The following is a 26,025-nucleotide window of genomic DNA, read 5'->3' as shown; positions in this document are numbered from 1 at the left end:
AAGAAAAAGTGAACGGGAGCTCAGCACTGCATTCAGTGACTGAGTTCTGCCTGCCCAGCCAATTCTTTTTGCTAGTGCTATGTCTCATTTGATACTGTTTTCTCTAACTGTGACCGGCATCTCTCCACATGAAGGAATACCGTGGACAACGGTCACAATCGGGAGAAAACCTGGGTAGTTTTGGATTGTTTAGTAAATATCACTTCAATGTATTCCTGCAAAAGTGGTGTGACCTAATCCTTGCCTTGGTTTTTGATAAAGCTCATTCCAGACGTTCTCTACTTAAGTGGAAAAGTCCCTGAATGCACAGAAATCTACTCATACAGGTGGGGGTTCTGTCCAGAATTTCTGCTGGCAGTCACTGTGAGCTCCCAAACATGACAATATTCTAGGTAAATTTTAATCTTGTTTTAGCTTCAGGCAATGCTATTCTTACCTGACTAAGCATCTATTACTTTTCTTTTTGTTGTTGTTGTTTTTTGTTTTGAGACGGAGTCTCGCCCTGTCGCCACGCTGGAGTGCAGTGGTGTGATCGTGGCTCACTGCAACCTCCGCCTCCTGGGTTCAAGTGATTCTCCTGCCTCAGCCTCCCAAGTAGCTGGGATTACAGGCGCACGCTGCCACACCCAGCTAATTTTTGTATTTTTAGTAGAGACGGGGTTTTACCATATTGGCCAGGATGGTCACAATCTCTTGACCTCGTGATCCGCCCGCCTTGGTCTCCCAAAGTGCTGGTATTACAGGCATGTGCCGCCTTGCCTGGCCTGTGTATTGCGTTTCTAAACCATGCTAGTTCAGCTTTCAGCCTGCCTTATATATTGCCAAGAAACCATTTTTTAAAAAAGCAAACTTAACCTGCTAAATAATTTAAGTGTTTTTAACTCAGATGATATCTACACTAGCCAAGCAAAGCACTATAAAAAGTACTTTATTTGGAATTCTGTGAGTTACTTTTTTTTTTCTAAAAGGTGCTATTACATTTCATGAAGCAGATTTCTTAGCGTAGCTTAGCAAAAATGGGCTTAAGAAATCAAGAAATAGGTCTTATGATCTTTTTTCTTTTCATAACATTTAAAATGATCTACTTGAATCTATGTTTAAATTATTTGTTGATTATTCTTTTTTTGGAGTAAAAATGCACAACAGATATTAAATCAGAGGAATTGTGAAAGCAGCTGAGACCCAATGAATAAGCTATTATTCTAGGGGCACTTTTGTGCCAACGTGTACCTCCATGCATATATTCAGGTTTGCTCATGTGGACATGTTTTAATACTTTATATCTGAAATTTGCTCTTATTCCTCAGTTTTAATCATAAGGTAGTTCTCTAGCAAGAAAATTTCATTAGGGATGACTTTTTTCTTTTAATGAAGATACTATTTGTATTTTTACATTTCTACCTGACATTAATTGTTGGGTTATTCTTCATTCTGAAGTGAGTTAATATTTAAAATCACAAAAATCTGATATTAAAGTACTTAAAAAGGTTAAGTTGTCTGTTGACCTGGAGTGATACCAAAATATCTACTGTCGATAATTAAGCAGGTTATAAATTAAAAGTTGTTTAAAAAACACAGACTGGTTTTTATATGCACAAAATCACTTGAGCAAGTGAACGTGGACATGTTAGCAGTATTTCTCTTGAGAGGTGGAGTTTGGAGAGGCTTTCAATCTCTTAAGTTATTTAAGTTTTTCATAACAAAAATTATTAGAAAAAATATCAAAGACATGCCCATTTTGAAAAAAAAATTTTGAATAATGAATATATTTAAAAATGTGTTATTATAATTAAAATATACCAATAGAAACCATAGTCCCAAGGAAATCTTTAAATGCCATTATTAGAAAAACAAAGTTGCAGACATTAGTGAATTATAGGTATTTTAGAGAAACCCCTAAAATTCATTATTTCAAGCAATGTATCTTTAAAGCGTAGTTGCTTTTATTCCTTTATGGTTTAACGTTCTTACTAAATAGTTCTTTAAGTGGGAACAAGAGATGATTTGACTTTGTGCCTCCATTTTAAAAGTCAGATTTGGCATTAGTTGATGTATTTCTGGTATCTGAATAAAAGCCAAAAGAAAACACTGCAATTGCTAAATCTTACTGCTGAATGTTTTAGAAAGTTAAATAATGAGAAAAGAAAGTGTGAAGTGTCTGCCAGGCATGGTGGCTCACGCCTGTAATCCCAGCACTTTGGGAGGCCAAGGCAGGCGAATCACTTGAGGCCAGGAGTTCGAGACCAGCCTGACCAACATGATGAAACCATGTCTCTAAAAAAAATACAAAAACAACAACAACAAAAAAACTAGCTAGGCGTGGTGGCGCTCACCTGTAGTCCCAGCTCCTTGGGAGGCTGAGGCTGGAGAATTGCTTGAGCATGGGAGGTGGAGGTTGCATTGAGCCAAGATCACGCCACTGCCTTCCAGCCTGGGCAACAGAGCAAGATCCTGTCTCAAAAAAAAAAAAAAAAGAAAACGTCAAGTGTCTGTGTCTGTGCCACATACATTCTGGTTTCTTTTCTCCATAAATATTAATTACATTGGTCTCTGATTTGTGGAAACGGAAATCTAAAGGAAGTAAGTTGGAAGGCTAGCTGAGCAGTGTGGTGCCATGCTGGTACTCCCCCCGGGGTGTGTGCCTTACTTACTGCTTCTTTCAGTGCCTCTCTGTTTGGTTATTACCTAAATTTTGTTTTACATGGTATGAATGAGGGAGGTGACATCATGAGTTGACCTTTTGGGAGTGTAGGTTTACTGTAAGAGCAGAATGTAATGTAGTGACAGTTTCATTACGAAAGCACTAGGGCAGGAGGAACTACCATGCTAGCAGCTGATACACCGATGTAAAAGTGAGATAGTAATCCAGTAGTGCCTGAGCACACTTCACTAGATTACCATACTCTTGGTTACGCTTAAATAAAAAACCTACTTTAGTTCATTCTGTAATACCATGTGTAGGTGAACACTAGAAAAAGTACGTGAAGATTTTTTCAGGAAGATGGGTGAATATAGAATGTTTTTAGAAAATGATACATACGTTTATTAATACACTTTAAAATTCTACATTAATAACTGAGACTTCAAATAATAGCAATAAGTTTCCCTTTTATTACCTCTGAAAGCATTTTAAGATTCTCCTAATCTAAGTAATCTGGAATGCCTGGAACGTAGTTATTGTGGTTGTTCATTTTCTAATTCTACTGATGTTTGAAGAAACTTAAATGTAGCCTAAAAGAAGTCTTACATATTAGAGAAAAAAACAGTTAAGAGGAAAAGTCAATAGAGATAACGGTGTATCTGCCAGTAATATTGGTTATATTCAATAATGTCATTATTGAACAAGACAATTATTGCTAGATTTAAAAAATGTAATCTACATGATTGAGGTCTTATTGTTCTTGTCTTTGAATTTTGTTATGCACATGTGTTTATTTTCAGGCTTGACAATTTGTGGACATAATTGCCTCCTGACGGCAGAATGGATGTCTGCAAGTAAAATAGTATGTCGAGTGGGACAAGCCAAAAATGACAAAGGAGACATTATTGTCACCACTAAGTCAGGTGGCAGAGGAACCTCAACAGTCTCTTTCAAGCTACTCAAACCTGAGAAAATAGGTAAAGTCTTTCGTGGGTTTAATCTAAAGAAGAAAGTAAAAATGAGTTTGTCTTTTAAGCTGTAAAACGGGTAGATTCGTGTACAACTTACCTACTTGCATATCTCAGCTTAGATTTAGTTTATGTTTATTTTGACAGGAGTGGGATGTTGGTTAATATTTGTATTACTTTCGGGAAGGCAGCGTGCTGAAGTAACAGTCAGTGAAGCCTAAGGATGACGATCGTATGAGAATACTCTTCTCAGTTCTTAAAATCTGTTCACTTGATAAACCAGCTTTGGTTCCTTGATGTTGAATATAATGACATTGCTTTAAAACTCTTAAACAGGATTTGAGGTGAAAAATCTTAATTTGGCCAAATTAGTAACAATATATCTAAATAATATTCCCTTTTCCTTCATTTTATCCATCCTTCAAGGCCCAGATGATACATTTCCTAGCTTGGCTGCTTTTAACCCCCGCGTTAGTAATATTCACTCTGCTTTGAACCACATAGCACTTTGTTTTCCTTCTTTATGTGCTGACCACTTGCTGCCTTATGTTAGCAGCGTTAGGAACTTGCTGCCTTATGTTAGCAGTGTTAGGAACTTGGTCTGAGAAGTCATGCTCTTTGAATTCTAACCTGGACTCTCTTACCATGACTGAGCACGTAACTTTAATGCCTTGTTTATCCATGAGCAAAAGTGGAATAATATTGGCTACCTCATAGGATTGAGTGAGTTAGAACATAAATGTAAACTGCTTAGCATAGTCCCTTACCCAGCAAATTAATAATTTCTGATGATCTTTCTTGTAGCTATTTCTGTGTATGTCTCTTTCCCATTTTAGAATAAGAGTAATGTCAGATTCATCTTTGTGGTCCTGTAATGTCTTGCACATGGTCAGCATTTGATAAATATTTGTATAATGTAGGAATATCAGAGGCATAATTAAACCCAGCCAGTACTTCTCTTTATAAAGAAAATAAATAATTTTGCAAATTATTTTTTTTAATCTTAGAGCATAGAGGCTTTCTGCAGCATTGTTCTTCACAAATTCCTAGATTATTTTTATAAATAAAAATTCAAGGAATTTCAGGGAAAATTCAGAGTGGACTTAATATGTGTACACTTACATGCATGCGTACATATGTACATATATAACATTTCTATTTTTGTTTACTCTTTTTATTTAGTGTCTTCAAAAACTAAACTGAAACTAAAGCAGGAACTTGTTATACAGTTTTCTAGAGGGACTTAAACATTTTGATAAAAATCTGATATCTTATGATCTATTTATATAGCAGATAAAGAAAACTTAGGCAAAAGTGGTAATTTTATTATTCTGGAACACTCAGCCCAGGACCTAGCACATAGTAGGCTTAGTAAAGGTTTCTTTTTTTTTTTTCTTTTTGTTTTCAGACAGAGTCTTGCTCTGTCGCCCATGCTGGAGTGCAATGGCGCGATCTTGATCTTGGCTCACTGCAACCTCCGCCTCCCAGGTTCACGCAATTCTCCTGCCTCAGCCTCTGCAGTAGCCAGGATTACAGGTGCGTGCCACCACGCCCAGCTAATTTTTGTATTTTTAGTAGAGACAGGGTTTCACCATGTTGGTCAGGCTGGTCTCAAACTCCTGACCTTGTGATTCACCCACCTCGGCCTCCCAAAGTGCTGGGATTACAGGTGTGAGCCGCCGCACCCGGCCAGTAAAACTTTCTTGAACTGAACTCAAGAGTGCCTGGACTCCAGCAGAAGCCCCTGTTGCATGCTGGCAGAACCACGAGTGCTGAGAGAATGAGTGGGTTCATAGAGGGCCTTGCAGCTACAGGTTGCCTGGTATTCAGACAGCCTTCTCCCTGAAGCCTTCACATCCTCGCCTGGGGAGGCAGGCACACTTTGTCTGTGCTCCCTGGCACTTGGCTCTTTTTCTGTTGCAGCCCAGGGCCTTGGAGGCCTAGCTGATAAGCCCTGTGCTAGGTTGAATGATAAGGAGTTCAGTCCCATAAAGGAAGATGCTGTTTTTAGAGCTTATGTTGTGTCTTGTTCACAGGGTCCACACCCAGTCAGTTTTCCCTGAATAACCTGGTTATTTCCATTACACAACCCATGCGTTCCTTGAAAGGTGTTTGATTTAATCGTCAGATATTTTATTGAATTTACCAAATTGATTTCAGCCTAATACGGAAAAAAAAAACCCTGTTGTTTCTACCATCTAGGACATTTCCAGCACTAATAACAGCAAAAAGAATGAGAAACAGCAAGTAGCATACTATTTTTGCGTAACTATTCATGAAAACATGCCAGTGTTTGTAGAGGAAAAGAAAATAAAAGATGTTTCTTGAGAGCTTTCAAGAACCATTTAAAAAACATTTGGTTTTCATTTGTAGTGAAATGTCCTTAGGTAGCTTATGGAACCCAGAAGCAGAAACTCACAGTATTAAATATAAAATCATATATGCATAATGGTTTTTCGGCATTTATCATAAACCAGAAGCTTTCCACTGAGCTAACATTTAACTCAAATGTTTTGTACTTGGATATTTCCCAGACATTTTCCAAGAGTTTACATGATTTCAGAATATTCTCTTGAATAAACAGATATTATAGGTCATATTATTTCATCTTACTGACTTTCTGAATTTTTTGTACAGATTTAATCAGCTACATTTAACAATGTTTAATTGTAGTGTTTATTATTTGTAAAATACGTTTGTTATTGCAAAACTTTGTCTAAGCAGCTTAATTTGTCTTCTCTGTTGAGTAATGTACAATGAAACCATAAGCCAAGAGGTGTTATTTTTGCCTTTTTATAAATTTTTTTAGTGCTTATAATTAAACTACTAGTCATTTTTTTAAAATTTAGCTGTTATGTCCTCAAATCTCTTAAAGATTATCCAACAGGCCTTTTGTATTAGGTGTTTAAGAAGTCAGGCAATAGGCCAGACGGAGAAGGTGCCTGGGGTAGGCTTCATCTTATTAAGCATATGCTCCTCATTTCTATAGGCATTTTGGATCAGTCTGCTGTGTGGGTTGACGAAATGAATTATTATGATATGCGTACTGACAGGAACAAAGGAATTCCGCCCTTGTCCTTACGTCCTGCTAATCCGCTTGGCATTGAGATTGAAAAGTGAGTACCATCTTGCTTTCAGTCTTCTTTATTTTTCAGTTCCCGAAAAGTTTTATATACTTAACAGGAAAGGGACTAAAACTCCAGAAGCATCCCAGGAAGCACAGTTGAAGACACCTTAGTTATTTGGAGATAGGTGTTATTTATGAAGCCTGGTTAGCTATGCTGCAAGTAAACTTTGCAGTTAGTTAAAACTTGTGGCTAAAACTACTTTTACCTCTTTAGTTTTTTGATTTTGCATTTTGTGAAAAAGAAAAGTCTTTAGTATGTTATCTAGAGATGGTTAAGTTTAAATAGATAGATGGCACCTGAAGTCAAAATAGAATACATAATCTATCTGTTTTCTTGATTTTTCTAGAAGTATTTTAGAATAGCCAGGTCTAATCTGGTCTTTAATTTTGTCTATAATGTCTACTCATTCTTGCTTAATCCAGACTTATTTAACTTTAATCATCAGAATTCTGCCAGGTAAATGATATCTTTCAAGATGTCTTTTAACTGAATCTAGAGTTTTTTTCCCGAATTCCTAGTACGGTGTTTTAGTAACTTTTATAATTAGTGCCTGTCTACTTAAACAATTCACCTAATGTGTTAAGCACGGCTAATTTATCTTCTGGCCGTAGTGATTCTGCTTATGGAATTGTATACTGAGTTATTGCTCTGTGAACTCTTACGAAAAGTGACAAATTAGCACTGTTAATAATTTAACCATGGTTTTAGTTTAGGGTTTTCTAGGAATGGGGAAAATTCTCCAGTAATCTCTCTCTATGTAATCTTCAAGCCTACTCTTGATGATCATTAGTAATTCAGATAGCACGTTCCATTTTCACCTGCTGGGGTTCGCCTTGGCTGAGGGGAGGCAGCATGTTTGTCTTGGGAAAGTAACGTGTTGAAAAAGTCTGGGGCTTAGCAGCTTCCGGTGAGCTTGAACTGTTGTAGGTAACATCTTTGAAACATTTTTGCAGTATGGGTCATTCTAGAGCTGTTTAAGGATTCCAGTGCCTCCAAAATTAAGAGTTTAAAATTAGAAAAGAATGGTAACAGTTGGGTATTTATTTGAGCACAGTTTTAAGCATGAATAGACTTGCAGTTGGTGGTAAGCCCCTTAGGGGCACTTCAAGGCTCTGGAAAGCCAGTCTCTTTCCAACCTGCCTCGGAAGTGTGGAGCAGGAGGCCCTCTGAGCTGTTCTTCATAACCAAGAGCCAGTTTTATACGTGGGCAAAAGGAATATGGAGATATACAAAATATATTTTGTATGAGACTTGGCCAGAATTATCAAAGTTAGGATCATTCAGATGTTTACTATCATAAACGTGATTTCTTCAACTTTTCTTTTGGTGTATACCCCCCACCCCTGTTCTCTCTGCCTCCTCACTCTTCAATGTGGTTTGGCCTGAACTGCCTCTAACAGCAGTGTTCCTAATAAGTTCCAGGTTAATAATTTGATAACATTGGTAATTGCAGTGAAGAATAATGGCACTAAAAGTACTTAGCTTTCTTAAAATGTCCTTTTCTTCTCTGAGAGGTAGTTTGGTTTTGTGTGGGACAAAACTCTCTCAATTTCAATTTGAACTTGGGCTCTGCCACTTACTAGCAATATGACATTGAGTAAGTTACTTAGATTCCTTTTGCCTCAGTTTCCTCAGGTGTACAATGCAGTACCTGTTCCTTAGGGTTGATGTGAGGAATCAGGGAGTGAGGAGGTAAACAACTTGGAGCATAGCAAGTGCCTCACAAGTGTTCATCCTTACAGGATTCTTTTTTTTTTTTTTTAGTTCATGTCTTTTATTAACTCATACAGTTACTTGTCTTCTGGTTTGTCGAAGCAGTAAGTCAGACAACATTTGCCACAGTAATGTCTGTCAAAGTGGCTTCCCGTAAACACCCCAGCACCACATTCATCAGAAGGGCACTCTCGACGGAGGCGACTAGTTTTGCCGTTCTCATCCACCTTGTAATATTTCAGGACAGCCAGCTTAACCTTCTTTCTCTTGTGCTTATTCTTCTTGGGAGTGGTGTAAGACTTCTTCTTCCTTTTCTTAGCACCACCACGAAGTCTCAATACAAGATGAAGAGTAGACTCCTTTTGGATATTGTAGTCAGACAAAGTACGTCCATCTTCCAGCTGCTTGCCAGCAAAGATCAGTCTTTGCTGATCAGGAGGAATTCCTTCCTTATCCTGGATCTTGGCCTTCACATTTTCTATCGTATCCGAGGGTTCAACCTCGAGGGTGATGGTCTTCCCCGTAAGGGTTTTCACGAAAATCTGCATTTTGGTGGCGGCTCCACCGCAGATGGCGGATCAAAAAGCCTTACAGGATTCTTTGCTCTTCTTGGATATATACTATTCATTGTTCTGCCACATAGGAAAAGTTTTTTTAATGACTTAAGATTCCAGGGTACTAAAGTGTTTTAAAATTTTAAAATAACATTATGTACATTTATTCAGTAAGTACTTCGGTGGGAATACAATTAACAGATTTTGTCTGTTACTGTACAGATGGTTACTTAAGTTTCAGAAATATTTGCTCAGCCATGGGATAAAGTAAAATATTAAAGGATAATTTTTGAAAAAGGGAAAATCATGATTCTTATACAAATATAAAATGAATAGATATCAGAGCTTTTATTTAACTCATAATTAAGGAAAGAACCAATAAGATGTTAAATCCAGCCCACAGGAAAGTCTAGAGGGGAGACATACGCAATGAGAAATGCCAAAAGATGCAAGACCATCACTACGTCTCGGAGGAGCCAGCGGTATCCTCACCTGACGTGCACTTCTGTGGACAGGAATCCCTGGCATCGCCATTAGCCCTCCACAAGCCAGCTCTGTCTTTCTAACAGAGACTCGGAATAGCCAATGATCAGAGAAAGGCGCGGATCCTGTAGCGTCAGGGAACACGGGGAGGGCCCTGTAGGCCTTGAACAGACATCCAGTCATCCTTCTGTCTGTGTGAAAGTGTTTGGCAAAAGACTTTCAAAAGAAAGAGAGGCTAGATGTAGAGATTCCAGGAAGCAAGAAAATGAAAGATGAAAGGAAGAATAGGTATAGAAACCAAGAGAAGAAAATGCTTTGGGCCAGAAAAATGTTTTTCCAGGTCCCCCCCCCCCCCTTTTTTTTTTTTAAAGATACTGTCAAGAAAGCTGTGTTTATCTTATTGAATTCTTTGACTTCTGTTAGAGAAATCTTATTTTAGAGGAAGATAAAAGGAAGGAAAGGCAGATTGTAAAATGTTGATGTGGGTTTTATTTTGCTGATTTACTATTTTTCAGATGAAGGCTTTGGTCTTTGTAGAGGATGGTATTGTACTTAGGTCAGGATCCATACTGTCTTTTAGTTCTGTTTATTAATGTCGTTTGGGGTTTTTAAAAAAATAAATAAAAACCTAGAGAGCACCTACTTTTTGAAAACATCAGTATTGAAGGAATAATAGGGTTTTAGTATTATTTGTTTGTGGAAACATACTTAAAAAGGTTTGAGGCCGGGCATGGTGGCTCATGCCTGTAATCCCAGCACTTTGGGAGGCTGAGGTGGGCGGATCACTTGAGGTCAGGAGTTCGAGACCAGCCTGGCCAACGTGGTGAAACCCCATCTCTACTAAAAATACAAAAAATTAGCCCGGCATGGTGGCAGGCACCTGTAATCTCAGCTACTTGGGAGGCTGAGGCACGAGAATTGCTTGAACTCAGGAGGTGGAAGTTGCAGTGAGCCACTATCAGGTCACTGCACTTCAACCTGGGTGACAAGAGTGAGAGTCTGTCTCAAAAAAAAAAAAAAGGAAGAATTGTGAGTGCTGGTCATCAGATGCTCCCCTGTGGTTCTAGTGAGTTACCAGATTGCAGTGCGGAGGCGGCCTTCAGGAGATGAGTCAGTTTGTGGTGATAAATTCTCGACAGCTGATGGTCTAGTGTGCAAACTGGGAACCTGAGGGGCCCTGCCGTGTGGTGTCCGGTTCAGCTGAAGATGGCAAAGCCAGTGAGAGTAACACAGTACGGTTGCCTTGTGGCTCTTTGGGGTGAGTCAGAGTTTAATAAATATTTTACCAGTGGACCCAGCATGCATACTTTTTTCTTTCAGCCTACAAGTTTAACAACTTGGCATTTATTGGCTGTCTTTGACTGTTAAGACCCTTCATATTCCTAAAATTTTAACTGATGTTTTTGCACACAGAGTGTCATGATACTTACAAAAATTTTACTAATTGCTCAGAAAAAATAACTTCACTTTGAATTGAGACTAGGATTTGCTTGTAAAAGGTCCATATTTCTGATTTACGATGGCAATTGTCACAAATATATGTGGTCTTTGCATGACTTCAGTTGTAATGATGACAAACTATTCAAACCAGAAAGGAAGGTAAGAACAGGTTCATGTTAAGTAAAAACCTTTGCTAGGCTTTGTTTCCTGAAATCAATACTGAATTGCCTAATGAGAGGGTATTTATGGGTAATGTGTAGGAGACAGTCTGTATATGGGAGCGGGGGCAGAAAACAGGAGCTTTGTACTGTTTTTATATGATCTCAGCTGTTGTTGTGAATTATTACCTGGGAATGGCTGTCTAGAATAGTCAGTTGTTGTGCCACTAGTATCTGTTTTATTTCTACATGGGTTTTATGGGCAATGCAAACCGGATTTTCTTCTAATCGGCCTGGCTTTCAAACAGAAAGAAAAGACCAATTTCAATTTTCCCACCAAATTTGGAAGAATGTATTTTAAAACAAGAAAACTGACAGCAAATTAATTCTTAATATGAGTGCAGAAGAAAAGGGCCTTAGGTGACTTTACCTTTAGAGCTTGTGTAAAAATAAATGGGCAGTGAGAGTGCCTTCAAGTCCAGAAACTGGGTCAGACAAAAAAAAAAAAAGAATGGAAACAAACTTATAATATGTAATACAACAGAGTGTAAACAATGTTGGTAAAAATTTAAAGCTACAAGAGATGTGTAGCATGCGCACAAAGAACTAGCAATGCCCGCTTTCACTGTCGGCCTCCCCCCTCCATCTTCCATCCGCCAAATCAAGAAAGTGTGTTCTCTTTGAGGCAAACGCAGAATAACACAACTGCAGCCAGGCCTCACTGCGCGTGGGGTGGCTGGGGCAGTCTCAGAAGGAGTCCCATTGATTTGCATACTGCATGGGTCATTGCTGCAGAGAGTCCTTATACTGGAAAGCGAGTGCTGAGTTGTGAAGAACGTGCCTGTCTGTGTCTCCTCGCTCAGTCCACAGGCCTGGGTCTTCTGGCTTCGGGCTAGCTGGTTTTTAGAAGGTTTAAATCTGACCTTACACTGCCATCTAATGGAAAACATATCTGTTCAGGGTGGCAGGAATTGTCAGTGACTGAAACTGTGTGTTTCGATTCCTCGATGAAAACATTCTGTGAGTTTACACAGTAGGGTCTCCGTCACTTTCAGTCTCTAACTCTGTGCTAGTGGATTTAAAATGCAGGCTTGGTTTGAATTACTCAGAGCATAGTTTGCTTTTTCTGATGTGTTTGAGCCAGCACTTCACTTGGAAATTTAGAGTTCTAAATCCAGTTATTCTGAACAAACATATGAGTTTTTACTCTGTGCTTCATTAGCTGTGTTGATATACTACCTCTTCCTTTCCTATTACTGTTATTGAGGGCGTTAGCAATTCTCTTCATTTGAAAGCAGCTCCCCTTTCACACTCTCCTGCATTGTCATCTTTACGGATTTGTAGTTATGGTTGTATTTCCTATCTAAGACCCTCTGGTTCTGTGTTTGACAATGGAAGTACCAGGTTCAAATCTCGACTGTTTACACGTAACCTCTCAGAGGCCATTTTCTCATCGGGAATATGGAAATATTTAACTCAGTTATTGTCATGAGAATCAAATAATACTTAGGAAGTTAGTCTGTAAGATATAAATAAGTATAAATAATAAAAATAATAGCAAATAACATTTTTGAGCATTTATCATGTGTCAGAAACTGCTATGGCTTCCACAAGCATTATCTACTCTGATCTTCAAAACATGCCTAAGAGGAAGGTATTGTGATCCATTCATAATGGAATAACTTCTCGAGATTATACAGGCGGATTGAGCAAACATCGAGATTGAACCCAGAGCCTGTGCTCTTAGCCACTGCTTATTACTGCTGCCTCCCGTTGGGAATACTGAGATGAGCCACCTGTACTTTTGCAGCTGTGTTACCCATGGAGCTTCATGGACTCTGGCATTGGTATTCATTTTTTGTTTTTTCCAAGTCATCTATTTCACATTTTTGAGGTGTTTGCATAAAAGATCAGCATATTTAGGCATATATTTTGCAATAGAATATGGAATCAGGATGCCTTCACCTGCAATTAAGAGAAAATGAATCATTGATTTAAACAAAAATAAAATCTACTTTTTCATAATATACAGTATTCATTGATGGCAGATTCTAAAGGTTGGTGGAGTCAGTCATGTCACCAAGATGTGAGGAGCCTGAGTTTGCTGGCTGTTCTGTTTCCTTAGCAATTGTGGTTGAAACTGGACATAATGATGTTCTCAGGCAGAAAGATGCTGTCTTTTCTTGGTCTCCCTTCTTGAAATATGGAAACGTTTCCCAGATGTGCTCCAACAGACCTTCCCTCCGACGTCACTGTTCAAAAACAAGGTTACCCAATCAAGAGCAGGGGGAGTATGACAAGCGCGGTTGGCTTGTGGTGGTTGATCTCTCCCCAGTTAAGGGGCAGGTGGTGGGCTGTGTTCCAGCAGAGAGGGTCCAGGGTGATTGGTAGGTCATAGCCAACAGTGTCCACTACAAACAGGCTCTGTGTGTCTGGGCAAGGCTAGCCCTGGCCTTAATTGTGTGATTTGGGGAAGATTATTTGACATCTGTGTTAGCATTTCACCATCTTGAAAATAATGTCTGTCTTGATCTTGTAAGGCTGATTTCTGCTGTAAGTCTCAATACATGCTTGCAATTAAGATCAGCCAAAGAGTTTTCATGTCTTCAGTAAGAACTCTCAGAATAATCAGCTCCGTCTTAGGGGAGGTGGTATTTTGACCAAGAGATGTAGTGCTTTTCAAATTGTACCTGGCCCGCTTTAGGGGCCTGAAGGAACGACGCATGCGGGGAGGGGTGCTGGCGGGTGGGTGGGGCTCGAATCTCAGCATCCAGCTCCTGGAGCTTGGGCCTTCCTGCTCACTCCAATGCAGAAGCCGAGTCTCAGGCTCTGCCACCCGTGTCCTCCCGGCGGCCTGTGGTGCACGGGATGTTCACGGCAGAAGAGCTGGGAGTGCAGGGCCGGTGGGGACCTCGCCAGACCCACTGCTTTCTGGCCAGGGGCCTCACTGCGAGGGACTGGCTAGTCCCATCCCCGCTCCTTCTGAGGGTGGGGGAGGGACTCCTGGGGGTAGGAGAGTTTCTTAGAATCTTAACAGTCCTCTCCTGGAGCCTCCACTAGACACCAGGCCTTTATATTATGATATAACTGAGAGCAGTTTAGACTTGTAAAAATAACAATTTAGTAATGCACTGTAAGTGAGATGTCACCAGAGTTTAAGTATCAGGGGAATTTTAAAAATGGAGTACAGAATGGAAAGCTCTGAGCTGCTGGTTTACAGTGTTCAGTACCATAAGTACCACCAATTTAAGCGTTGTAACTGTGTAGGACGGAACCCTTTTCTGTATGTGCTGTGTACATTCTGTTTTTTAAAACATTTCTTATTTTGGCTAAACACGTGGAGTATGATTTAGCTGCCAGACCCATGGGGACTGTGTGTTCTTAACCGTTTCTCCAGGGCATGCAGCTGCTGTATTTTTGAGTTTTGTGTCTGCATTTTATACTTTCTTGCGTTACTTGCTACCATTGTGTCACAGATCCTTTCTTCACATTGTCACCTCTTAACACTAGTAACCTCCATTGATTCCCTGTTTGATTATGGGCAGAGAAACACTGAGGCACAGTGCAGCTCCGTGGGCGTGGGGGAGGGGCACAGAAGCTGTTTGACTTCTCAGCCTTCTTTCGTTTCTTTTTTCTCAGCTGTGTCCTTATGTTACTTGGACTTGATCCCTGCTAGATGAGGATTTCTCGTACTTAAATAATGTGTAAAGACTGTTGTTAGTAGGAATTTAGTTGATATCAGTAGCGCATTTTGATTCTGTTCAGAGCATTTAACTCTCTGACCAAGTGAAGTGTGAGACACCACACTGAATGGCCGTGTCTAGAAGGAAGGTCAACAAAAACATGGTCTGCAGCCACCATGACTTCTCCTGCCCGCGATGACACGCCTTACTAATTGGTCATGGCATTCTTTCTAGCCGAGTTGAGACAAAGCCCGTGATCCCTCACACAGTACTCCAGGCAGATGCTGCCTGCCGGTTAGAGCAGGACTGCAGAAGGAGGCACTTCTCGGTCACTTAGCCGGGGTTCAGCATGTCACAGCTTAGCCTAAGCCTCCAGTCAGTCACTATATTCCCCCAAAGCTCTAACTTGGAGGCATGGGGTGCAAATAAATAAAGTGAGAAAAACTTCCAAAGGTGAAAGGATTTTCTTACTAAGTAAAGTATGAGAACCAGCATGAAGAATCCAAACCAAAATAAACTTCTAAAAACTCAAAGTTCTCCACCTCCCTCCCAGAGACTGCTGACCGGTGAAAACGACCAGCAAGTAATGAATGCCACACGCATGTATCAGGAGGATTCAGACTATAAATCTTGTAACTTGTGAAGCTAGTGAGAAAAGATGCAAGATCAACTCAGTCTAAGTGGAAGTGGTGCCACCTCCTAAAATCTCATCTGTCTTCTTTTCTGTTATCATAATTCTAAGCAAGGCATCCCCCACCCAGTCAAAAAAGGAACATAGTGAAGAAGGGCAGTGTTACAGAATGTGAATGGGATGCCCTGTCCTGGCGGAGATGCTCGCGCAGTAGGCATTAGACTTCAGAGTGAGTGGCGTCTCGCTGTGCAGGGTAGAGGGACCCCTCGAGATCTGGTTTTGCAGCTCACATTCCCTGTTCTTCTAGGGACCACAGAGGGAGAGGATGTGTAGAGAGGCGAGGAGGGTTTGTGCAGAGGTATCTGTGGGGAGAGCTGGGCTAGGCCGTGAAGTGGGAGGACGCAGAGCGTGTGACCGTCTTCACTGAGGCCTGGTGAATGGGACCCCCAGGTGACAGTGTTCCCTGCAGCTGTGAGACACAGCGCCTGCACAGACAGTAGAGGTGGCTGCATTTTAGGTGTGTTCTCCATGTCCAGGTAAGCAAGCAACTTGCTAGAGAGAGTGGGTTCCAGGCCATTGGAAGTTGTGCCTACGGGCACTGGTCACCTGAACGTGGAGGGGCTCTGGCAGGGAGTGTCTGCAGCAAGACTGAGAGACCCTTGGAGGCTGAGGAGTGGCAGTAGGAAGCAGATGCATCCATGAGTCATGGCTGGAGGAGTCCTCCAGAGCCCTTTATGGAACCCGTGAAAATGCCCACAAGACTCAAGTCGGTTCGAATACCTGGCAGGCAGAGAGCACAGGCCCCCTGTGGCAGTACCAGGCACAGGCCCTGAAGGACATTCCATTCTTGTCTCTCTATCCATCCCACCCTTAACCTCTATGACAGAGCTGCCATTTTTCCCCTAAACGAGCAAGCAGCCTATTAGCTATTGACCTTGGCTGAGAAGAGGGAAGAAAAAAATGTTACCTTTGGGTGAAGTTGGAGTGTGGATCACGGACTCAGCTGCCTCATTTCTGAATTGAGGCTGTGTTTGTAATGAGGAGACAGCAAGACTCTCCCAGGGAGTACCAAAGTCACTGGACCTACCCACATTAAAATTCTTTTGGGGTAGGAGTGTTTTCCCCACTGCGTAAGTGTTAAAGAGATACTACCCTATCAAATGATCTGTGTCTGGTTTACACCTTATGAGTTGGGCTTGTCCAGTGTTTTGGGGTAGGGGACACATCTTAGAGGGGACGGCAAATCAGACGAACAAAGTAAACACCAAGATGGTGGAGACCAACATGTGGGACAGTGTTGTCCCTTTGAGGCTGCCGAAGCGTCAGGTTTCAGGCCTAGAGTGGCAGAAATGAGCCCTGAGAGACAAGCACATTCAGTTCGTAGACCTGCTTGGGTTTCATCCTGCAAATGGGGCAGTGGGGGCCCCCAAAGGCTGCCAGATTGTGAGCCTCGGTGGGCACATCTGCATCCCAGCATGGAACCTGACCTGTAGGCGATACTTGATTAGTATTCCAACGAATATATAAATGAATTGATCCAGAAGTCAGTAGGCAAGATGAGGAGCAGCAGATTATGTATATACCCTGTTGTTATCACAAGCTTTTCTTAAAGTCATTCTAGACATGGACGCACATGTGAGTGCTTTGTGATTAGATGTGGTTTTATTAGTACTTTGATGATTTCTTAGTATGTCTTAAAACAACTTTCATATAGGTTTTAACAAAAATCGTTTTAACAAAGTGATTTAGTATTTTAGAATTTCAGTGTATTCAAATTTTGATTTTTGTACATTGAATGGGGATTGATGTCATATTTTGATAGGTTTAATAAAACCGTCAACTCAGCCTGATGTCTTAATCCTCTTTAAACCTTATATTCTTTTATTGATGTAATTTCTGTATTTCAACTAGTTTCCTATCTTTTCTATAAAAAATCAAAGTTTACCTGATAGAAAAATCAGCCATGATGTGGGAAATATATTTTGTACATATCTACAAACACGTTCTGGATAATGTGTGATTAATATGTATTATTGTAATGGTTTGTATTCATATGTGTTATACTGGATACTTAGTGATACCTGTTCCATTTTTGTCATGATAACCATTGAAATATATTTTAAACCCTTTTTCCCCTCAGAAGTAAATTTTCCCAGAAGGACTTAGAAATGCTGTTCCATGGAATGAGTGCTGATTTTACGAGTGAGAATTTTTCAGCTGCCTGGTATCTTATAGAGAATCACTCGAACACCAGGTTAGTGGATATGGGACTGTCAGCTGCGAAGGGTTTCACTCAGATGCTAAAGATGAATTACACGGTAACTCGGGTTTTAGGTCTGGCTCTGCATACAGTTAATGTCGTTTTAGGTCTGCGAGCTCTTTGACTTTGCGTTTGCCCCGTGAACGTCTCGGGGTGTTTCACTATTTGTACAATGGGATGATTCTTTAGAGGTCTCTCATTTCCTGCTGTCATTTTATGTTCAATATATTTCATTATTGGTTCAGGTTATTAAAAATTTATGGAGTCTTAGCTGGGGACTTAAACTGACATGTATGAATGTGATCTCTCCCTACTCAAATAACATAAAAATTTTAAGTTCTGGTGTAAAACATGGAACACACTGCCTTCTCTGACCAGAGGGCAAAGGAAGATGAGTTGGCTTATCATCATGTAAGGACCTGGCTGAAAATTAGCAAAAAAGTAGACAAGGTCATATATCCAATTTGAAGGTTCCCTTTTGTCTTCTAATTACATTTTACTCTGTACAAGAGCAGGTTTGTAGCTTATTTGCAAGATTGATTTAAAATAATTATATTCAGCAAAAAAATGTTTGGATAAATCAATGGTTTATTGCTTAAGACTTAAATTATTGATAAATTAGTGTGTTAAAATATACCTTAATATAAATGTTTCATTCATTTATTAGGGTGAAAAGCATTACTAGAAAACATGAGGAAAAGTTGGCATTTTAATACATAGGGTAAATTTAACCTGATCGCTTTTTAAAGCAAATGTCCAAGATGAGTTTTTTCATTGTAGAAGATGATTCTGATTTTACATTACAGATGTAAAATTTCTATTATTATAAGTCAGAATTGAGCTCTGTTTCTTGTGTAGGTCTATCAAGAATATGTTTAAAGTTTTATAGCCAGATTTTCTTAGCTCAAATGGGCATAAAACTTCTGAAATACAGAGGCCTGTCTTTAGTTTTCTCTGCTTTAGATATTGAGATAAGATATTGTGGTCTTCCTAGTTATTTAAGTTGTGAATTGACCCACAGGATTTATGTAATTTTATTACTAAGGACAGAGGCCTGGATATTGATAAGTATAACATTATGCTCAGTGTTCCACAATGCTTCAATGAATGTACAAAGCATTTACACCTTTGAAATGTTGTCTATCACTGGATGATCTGTGTCTTCTTATCTAGTACAGGATATTCAAAACTCTTTATCTGGTAAATTGTATATATTATATATAGGTTATAAAAACATCTACACATTTACTACCTAGGGGTCTGATGTATTTGGAATTACCATTGAGGGCTCCAAAAGTCTTGGAGCTGTTGTAATTTAGGCATTCGTAATAAATAAAAGGTTTAGATCTGTGTAACAATTTGAAAGCGTTTTGATTTCATCTGGCTTCGTGTGATATTAATCTGTGTGCTGCTTAGCATCGGTTTTAGCATATTAAGTGTTTTCCAGTGAAGGAATTCGTTTTCCTTCTTGCGTGTTAGAAGTGTCAAACTTTGGTTTCTTTATTTCATTTCAGTTTTGAGCAGCTCAAAATGGCAGTCACCAACCTAAAGAGACAGGCTAACAAGAAGAGCGAGGGCAGCCTGGCCTATGTGAAAGGCGGTCTCAGTACATTCTTTGAAGCACAGGATGCCCTCTCAGGTAAGGCGATCCTCAGAGCCGTGTGCTGGCAGCTTCCGCCATGGAAACCCGGCACTGCCTGCGTGGTGTTTACAGGGTGTGACATTCGGTCTGTTTTTATCAAAGTAGAGATCTAAAATGTGCTATAAATATTTGTTGCAGAGTAGGCTGGCATCTCTTTGAAGACTTGGTACTTTAAAAATTTATCTCTGAGGCTTTTGTTAACCCATCTTACATGTGTGAAATGGGAGACTACTTTAACTCTCTGTGATGTCCACACTCCAGGGCTGATATGAAATTAAATCCCAATGCACAACCACCAATATCTTACATATGTGACTAATTCTGTAAATGCAACCCATTGTGTGTTCACTTTGGAAAGGCTGATGACAGGATACCGGTCTCGTCAGCCGTGATAGCACAGGCCCCCACACATGCACACAGGTAGCTGTCACGGTGCCATCTGTGTGTGGGAGGGACGATGTATGGAGTACAGATGTCATAGCTTTAGACATTTTAATGCAAGATGTTGGTAGAATTTTTTTTTTAAAACTGCTTTTAATTAGTAAAAGTTTATTGCTATTTAGTAAAAAGTAATCTATATTAATAAAGGTAACTCAATTCTTTTTAATAGCTAAGATACTTAAAACTAAGTACCCATGTAGCTTAAGTATCCATAACTCTAACCGTACATTGAGGCCACATCTTCTTCAATTCAGGAAGGTAAATTTTAAAAATTATTTTTATTCCTAAAGTATAGACATTCTTTTATTGTTTTAAAAGTCCCCCTCCCCCATCTCTACTAAAAATACAAAAAATTACCCAGGCGTAGTGGGTGCCTGTAGTCCTAGCTCCTTGGGAGGCTGAGGCTGGAGAATTGCTTGAGCGTGGGAGGCGGAGGTTGCAGTAGCCGAGATGGCGCCCCTGCACCCCAGCCTGGGTGACAGAGCGAGACTCTGTCTCTAAATAAATAAATAAATAAATAAATAAATAAATAAATAAATAAGCAAGCCCCCCTCTTCCTGTGCCATATGTACTTAATTGACCTCCAACACATTAAATGTGTATATGATGCAGCTTCTTCCTTGCAGGTAGAAGTTAGGTTTTTGAAGGGGTAAAATGTGAGTGTCTAAGAGGGAACAGAGAAGGTAGGTGCTCTTCCTGATCAATATGTGTGCCCTATGTTTCTTGATGGTGCGCCATTCTTTCTTTGTGCTTATTGCTGTTCTCTCTGAATTACCAATAGTTAATCTTACCATGTCAGGAAGAAAACCTGAGCATGTGTGAACAGAGTTTAGTATAAATCAAGTAACGGTGGTTAGTCATATGCCCAGTAGCTGCACAAATGTTTCCCACAAATTATTGTAATTAGAATGATTTATCTTAGCAACAAGACAGGTTTGACTTCTCTCTCCACCCTTTTTAAAAAATATATTTACATGTGCATATATATTTGTTTTTATGCTTTTTGCTTCTGTAAATGGCTTCACTCTTAGCAGATCTTAAGAAGTTTTATTTGGTACACTAAATTTATGTAGTCACATTTATTAGTCATTCACCCTAGAAATATGTTAGCAACTGAAAGTTTAATAAAGATAATGCTGACCAGCTACTAATGAACAAATGACCTTATGGCATATAGGAAGTGACTGTAATAGTAAATTTGAAAACTTTAGACACACGTATTTAGCTTTTCTGTTTTTTGAAATAAAGGAAATGCATATTATAGAAAACACTAGACAGATAATTAGCAAGAACGTCTATTGTAGATATAATCACATTAACATTTTAATGTATTTCCTTTTGTCTTCTCTTAGCTTATATGAGTACCTATGACAAAGTTGGGTTTATATTGTATGTAGAATAGTGTGTGCTAGAAACCTTTTATTCTTTAGGTAAAACCTGTTGCACGCCTCTAAGTGATATGTTAATTTACTACAGTATTAACACCTTTTGTTTTCTTTTTTTTTGAGAAGGAGTCTTGCTCTGTCACCAGGCTTGAGTGCAGTGGCACAATCTCGGCTCACTGTAACCTCTGCCTCCTGGGTTCAAGCAATTCCCCTGCCTCAGCCTCCAGAGTAGCTGGGACTACAGGCATGCACCACCACACCTGGCTAATTTTTTGTATTTTAGTAGAGATGGGGTTTCACCATATTGGACAGGATGGTCTTGATCTCCTGACCTCGTGATCCTTGGCCTCCCAAAGTGCTGGATTACAGGCGAGAGCCACCGCTTCCGGCCTAATAGCTTTTTATAACTTTGTCTAACTGTGGTCTTAAATGAAATTGATCTGTAGTTCTGTCAAAGGCTTTTTTGGTCAGGTTTGAGTGTTACTGTTACATGATAATGTGTGGATCTCTGCGTTGCTCTGTGTGCTGTCGGTGGACTGCGTGGACTAGGAATTACATGGTTCAAATCTGACAGAGCCGATATGTCAAGTTCCTCGGGGAAGCTGTTTTTACTTTTCTATTATGAAAATTTTCAAACGTGAAAAGTGGAGATGAAAGTATAATCAGCTTCTGTATACCTATCACCTGGATTTAACAATTATTACTCTTTTTTATGCTTGCTTTTGAGGTTGGTTTGTTTGCATTTTGCTGATGTATTTTAAAGCAAATCTCAAGCAGCATGATTTCCTCCTAAATACCTGAGTGTCAATCTCCAAGTAAGGGTAAGGACATTTATGTGCGTAATCACAATGATACTATCATAGTTAACCAAATTAGCAGTAATTGTTTAATATCATCTCATGCCCAGTTCAGATTTCTCAAATTATCCCCCAACTTTTTTTTTTATAGTTGATATGTCCAAATCAAGATTCAAATAAAATTCAGGCATTTCACTTAATTTTTAAATCTTTTAAGCCTCTTTTAAACTAAAACCATCCCCTCACCTTTCTTACCCTGTTTCTGGTTTTTCTATTTTTTTTTTTTTTTTTTTTTTTTTTTTTTTTTGTTTCTCTCTTTTTTCCGGCTGGAGTGCAGTGGCGTGATCTCAGCTTACTGCAACCTCTGCCTCCTGGGTTCACGCGATTCTCCTGCCTCAGCCTCCCAAGTAGCTGGGATTACAGGTGCACACCACCACGCCCGGCTAATTTCCACGCCCAGCCTGTTTCTGGTTTTTCATGTCGTTGATTTGTTGAAGAAACAAGGTCATTTGTCCTGGAAGATATCCCCCACTCTGAATTTGACTGATGACTTCCTCATGGTGTCATTTAACTTATTTTTCTTGCCATTAAATTGCTTGGACTCATCTCATTGGATATTAGATAAGATTCAACACTTTTAGGCACGGATAGTACTGTGCTTCCTATCTCATCACACCAGGCAGGAGTGCATTAGTGTCTGGGTCTCCTGAAGAGACAGTGCAGTGGATCAGTAGCTTCAAGGAGGGATTGGGAACCAACAGGTGAGACAGACAGATAAATATGTGTGTATACACATACACACACACACACGCGCGCGCGTATACTTTTCAAACCTCTACTGTCTCTGCTTTATTTTGGTTTGTTTTCCCTGAAATTCTCTATTTTATCAAGATTTTCATGTTTTATTAGCATTGCATTCTAATTTTTAAATCATTTAAAATTCATGTTATAGGCCCTTTCATTATCTGTTTAGTATTTGTATGTTCTGTGTGATTTTTTTAACATTGGTTCTTCAGAGATATCTTTTTTGTGTTTTTAAAATGTGTAATTTTAATTTTCCTCCTTAGTAGTTTTCAGTAAATTTTTGTTTTCATAGTCTCTGTTCTTATAGTATTGTGAATAGAGAATATGTTTCTTAATATATATTTAAGTTTTTGTAAGTATGCCAAAAATTAAAAAGGACGGACGGATGTGTTTTCTTCAGAGTTCACTATTTGATATAGTATCAATGCCTGATTAATTATATTATTTAAATATAGCTTATTTATATTAAACATGACAGACAAATCTCCTTCTTTAATTTGGATTCTGTCAGCTTTTCTTCATATGTAAAGCATGTATTTACTTTGTCACTTTTGATGGTTTAGATTCTCTTGATGATAATATATTTATAAGTAGTCCCCAAGATTACCCTCAGTTTGGTGTTTTGCTAGAAGGACTCACAGAACTCAGTGAGAGCTGTTGTACTCAGAGTTATGGTTCATTCCAGGGAAATTACAGGTTATAGTCAGCCAGGGATAGAGATTCATGGAGCAGGTCTAGGAAATTTTCATCCATGGAGCTTCCAGAGTCTCCCAGGGGAATTGCAGGCATCACTGACTTTCCTGGTGACATCCAAGGAAGCTACCCACACCTTGTTGTCCAGATCCAGAGTCTTCAGTAGGGCCCCGTCACATGGACATGGTCAAGGCTGACTTCAATCTTCATTCCCTCAGCTCAGGCTGATATTGAGTGACCCTAAGTCCCCACCGTAAATTCCATTGTTAGATTGTCTAGTGTGGCCCGTGGTCCACAGGCAAACAAAGACACTCTTATCAGGCAGAACATTTCAAGAGTTTAGAGATTACCTCCCAGGACCTAAGGGCAAAAGCCAGACCTTTTGGGGGGCAAGATTAAATTCTTTGATGCATAATAACATAATATTAACATTTTATACCCTTCCTTTTGTATGCATTTGCTTGATATATTATTTGTAATATTCTTTGTAACCTTTTAGAAATTTTTCTTCTGGCATGTGTCTTGTGTTGCTACATGTGTCAGGATTTTTATTTTTTATCATTGTATTTTATTTTATTTATTTTTTTATTATACTTTAAGTTTTAGGGTACATGTGCACTACGTGCAGGTTTGTTAGATATGTATACATGTGCCATGTTGGTGTGCTGCACCCATTAACTCGTCATTTAACATTAGGTATATCTCCTGATGCTGTCCAAATACTATTCTGAGAGCCTTTGCTCTGAGTTGACCAGCAGTGGATGCCTCCCCCCGGTTTCCTTCTGTTTTCCTGCCATTCTGGGATGTGGGGAAATTGTTCTCTAAATGGTTATCAAAGGAAACGAGCTGTGTGGTTAAGAAAAATGGGGGAACAGAACTGTAGTCCTGAAGATAGTTACAGAAACATTGAAAGATGTTTCTGGTCTGTGCCATCCTTGTGTTCCAGAGTTGGGCACAGGGGACAGGTACAAATCAGAGCCTTTCTCTGCTCTTTTGTTGTTGTTTTTCTTTTTCTTTTTTTTTTTTACATCATCTGCATTCTTCAGTTCCATCCAGTGGACTGTTTCATACCTAGTCCGAGTCTGGTTTTTTTCAGTCCCCCACAACCCGGTATGCCATTCATTAGTAGCTTTTGTTCATCCTTAAGTTTTTATGCCATTGTCAGTTTTGTTTCTTCCTGTGTGTCCCCACAGGTATTTTAATTAGAACTTGACAAGAAGTGTGTCTGGCATAGCACCTGCCAATAGCAACCTTGCTATGTTTAGTACAGTTTTTTTCTGTATTCTGCAAAAATGTTTCTAGCACCAGACTTCATTTGCCGTGGCCTTCCCTCTGTCATTCCCTTCTGTTCCGTTGAAGTGGGCATGACCTGTGATTGTTAGCAGATACTGCTCGCCCTGGTGCTCCTGGGTGGTGGTGAGGTTCGTGGAGCTGTCTGTAGTGTGAAAAGCCTTCCTGAGTTCCTCGGTGCCTCTGGGCGCCTCCTTTGTTTTGGTAGCGATTTCTCTGAATGCCCCTTGAGCTTGTGCAGTTAGTGACCTGTATAATCTCTTGTTTTTAGCAGCAAGTCCAGCACTGTCACTTGCTCCTTTCAAGAACAACTGTGGGTCAAAACTGTATGAATGAATATTCGTTATGATACACTAGAGTAAAAAGCCGAAACAGAGTAAATTATACTTGTTGCTCCCTGCACTCTTTGTCTTATTCGTCTTCCTTCCCCTGTTCCTTTTATTGCTGCTGCTTAACTGCGTGGCTTGAGCCGTAATTGATTTTTTGACACATTCTATTGTTAGTGTCTATTGATGTATGAAGATAATTCAGGTAGGTGTCATTTTCTAGGACTCAGTTATCTAAGCGAGAATCATTCCTGTTAGTCTTCTGTGTAATAGTTGCAATTATTTTATTATTTGTTGATTTTCTTTAGGATAATTTGGGAAGAAAAGGAACCACAGATTACTTAACCAGTTTAAATATAATTTATATATGATTTGTCTACTCTAATAAAAGTTTGGTAAAATAAGAAATAGAAACTAAATGTTTGAAGGGCTCTTCATCAATTTGGAATATTAATGCATCTCACACTAACCCTTCCTCTTCTCCTACTTTAGTACATATAATCCTACTCAGAGGTCAGCATGTGAGCCAAATTAGGCCACAGCCTTTGTACAGGCTGGGAGCTAAGCACGGCTGTGTTTTCCCATGCTAAAAACAAAAAAAGAAGAATATGTGATAGAGGCCGTATGTGGCCCCCAAAGCCTAAAGTATTGTGCTCATCTGTGATCTGGCTTGAATATTCCCGTCTCACACAGGCTAGCATTAACATAGATTGGTTAGAGCATGTACATGCTTCTGTGCCCAACACTGGATCCTTTAGATACTACCCTACACAGACATTATTCCTTGGTGCCTCATTTAACAATGGCATTTATATAAATGCATGGATGGATGTTATGAATTTCTTATTGTAATTGCAAATTGGACATCCACATTTTATTTGAGTGTTAAAATGATCAAATAATTGTAGTGAACTAATAGGCAGTCTTTCTATAACCTTGATTTTTCTTTGAGAAATAGTTATGCATACTTTTTTTTGTTTCTCAAATA

At 39.5% G+C, this 26,025-nt stretch overlaps 2 protein-coding genes across 4 annotated transcripts in view; one reads left to right on the top strand and one right to left on the bottom strand.

Moving 5' to 3' along the window:
- The window catches only part of EXOC2 (exocyst complex component 2), a 192,677-nt gene that overhangs the window by 48,189 nt on the left and 118,463 nt on the right, over positions 1 to 26,025 (top strand). For all 3 annotated transcript variants that reach the window (XM_032141514.2, XM_032141515.2, XM_032141511.2), the window contains exons 3-6: positions 3,442 to 3,618; positions 6,599 to 6,725; positions 17,540 to 17,653; positions 19,174 to 19,298. In XM_032141514.2, the coding sequence (XP_031997405.1) occupies positions 3,442 to 3,618; positions 6,599 to 6,725; positions 17,540 to 17,653; positions 19,174 to 19,298 (543 nt within the window). The remainder of the gene's footprint in view (positions 1 to 3,441; positions 3,619 to 6,598; positions 6,726 to 17,539; positions 17,654 to 19,173; positions 19,299 to 26,025) is intronic.
- Positions 8,502 to 9,049, bottom strand: LOC116460384 (ubiquitin-ribosomal protein eS31 fusion protein-like). The gene has a single exon (XM_032753990.2). The coding sequence runs from the start codon at positions 8,996 to 8,998 to the stop codon at positions 8,528 to 8,530; it is 471 nt and encodes a 156-aa protein (XP_032609881.1). The 5' UTR covers positions 8,999 to 9,049; the 3' UTR covers positions 8,502 to 8,527.

Source organism: Hylobates moloch, unplaced genomic scaffold (assembly GCF_009828535.3).
Source record: "Hylobates moloch isolate HMO894 unplaced genomic scaffold, HMol_V3 SCAFFOLD_20, whole genome shotgun sequence".
In the NCBI taxonomy this organism is placed as follows: Eukaryota; Metazoa; Chordata; class Mammalia; order Primates; family Hylobatidae; genus Hylobates; species Hylobates moloch.
This window is presented reverse-complemented; position numbering and strand designations above follow the sequence as displayed.

Coding starts and splice junctions, on each gene's coding strand:
- LOC116460384 (XM_032753990.2), bottom strand. CDS start 8,998: ATGCAGATTTTCGTGAAAACCCTTACGGGGAAGACCATCACCCTCGAG.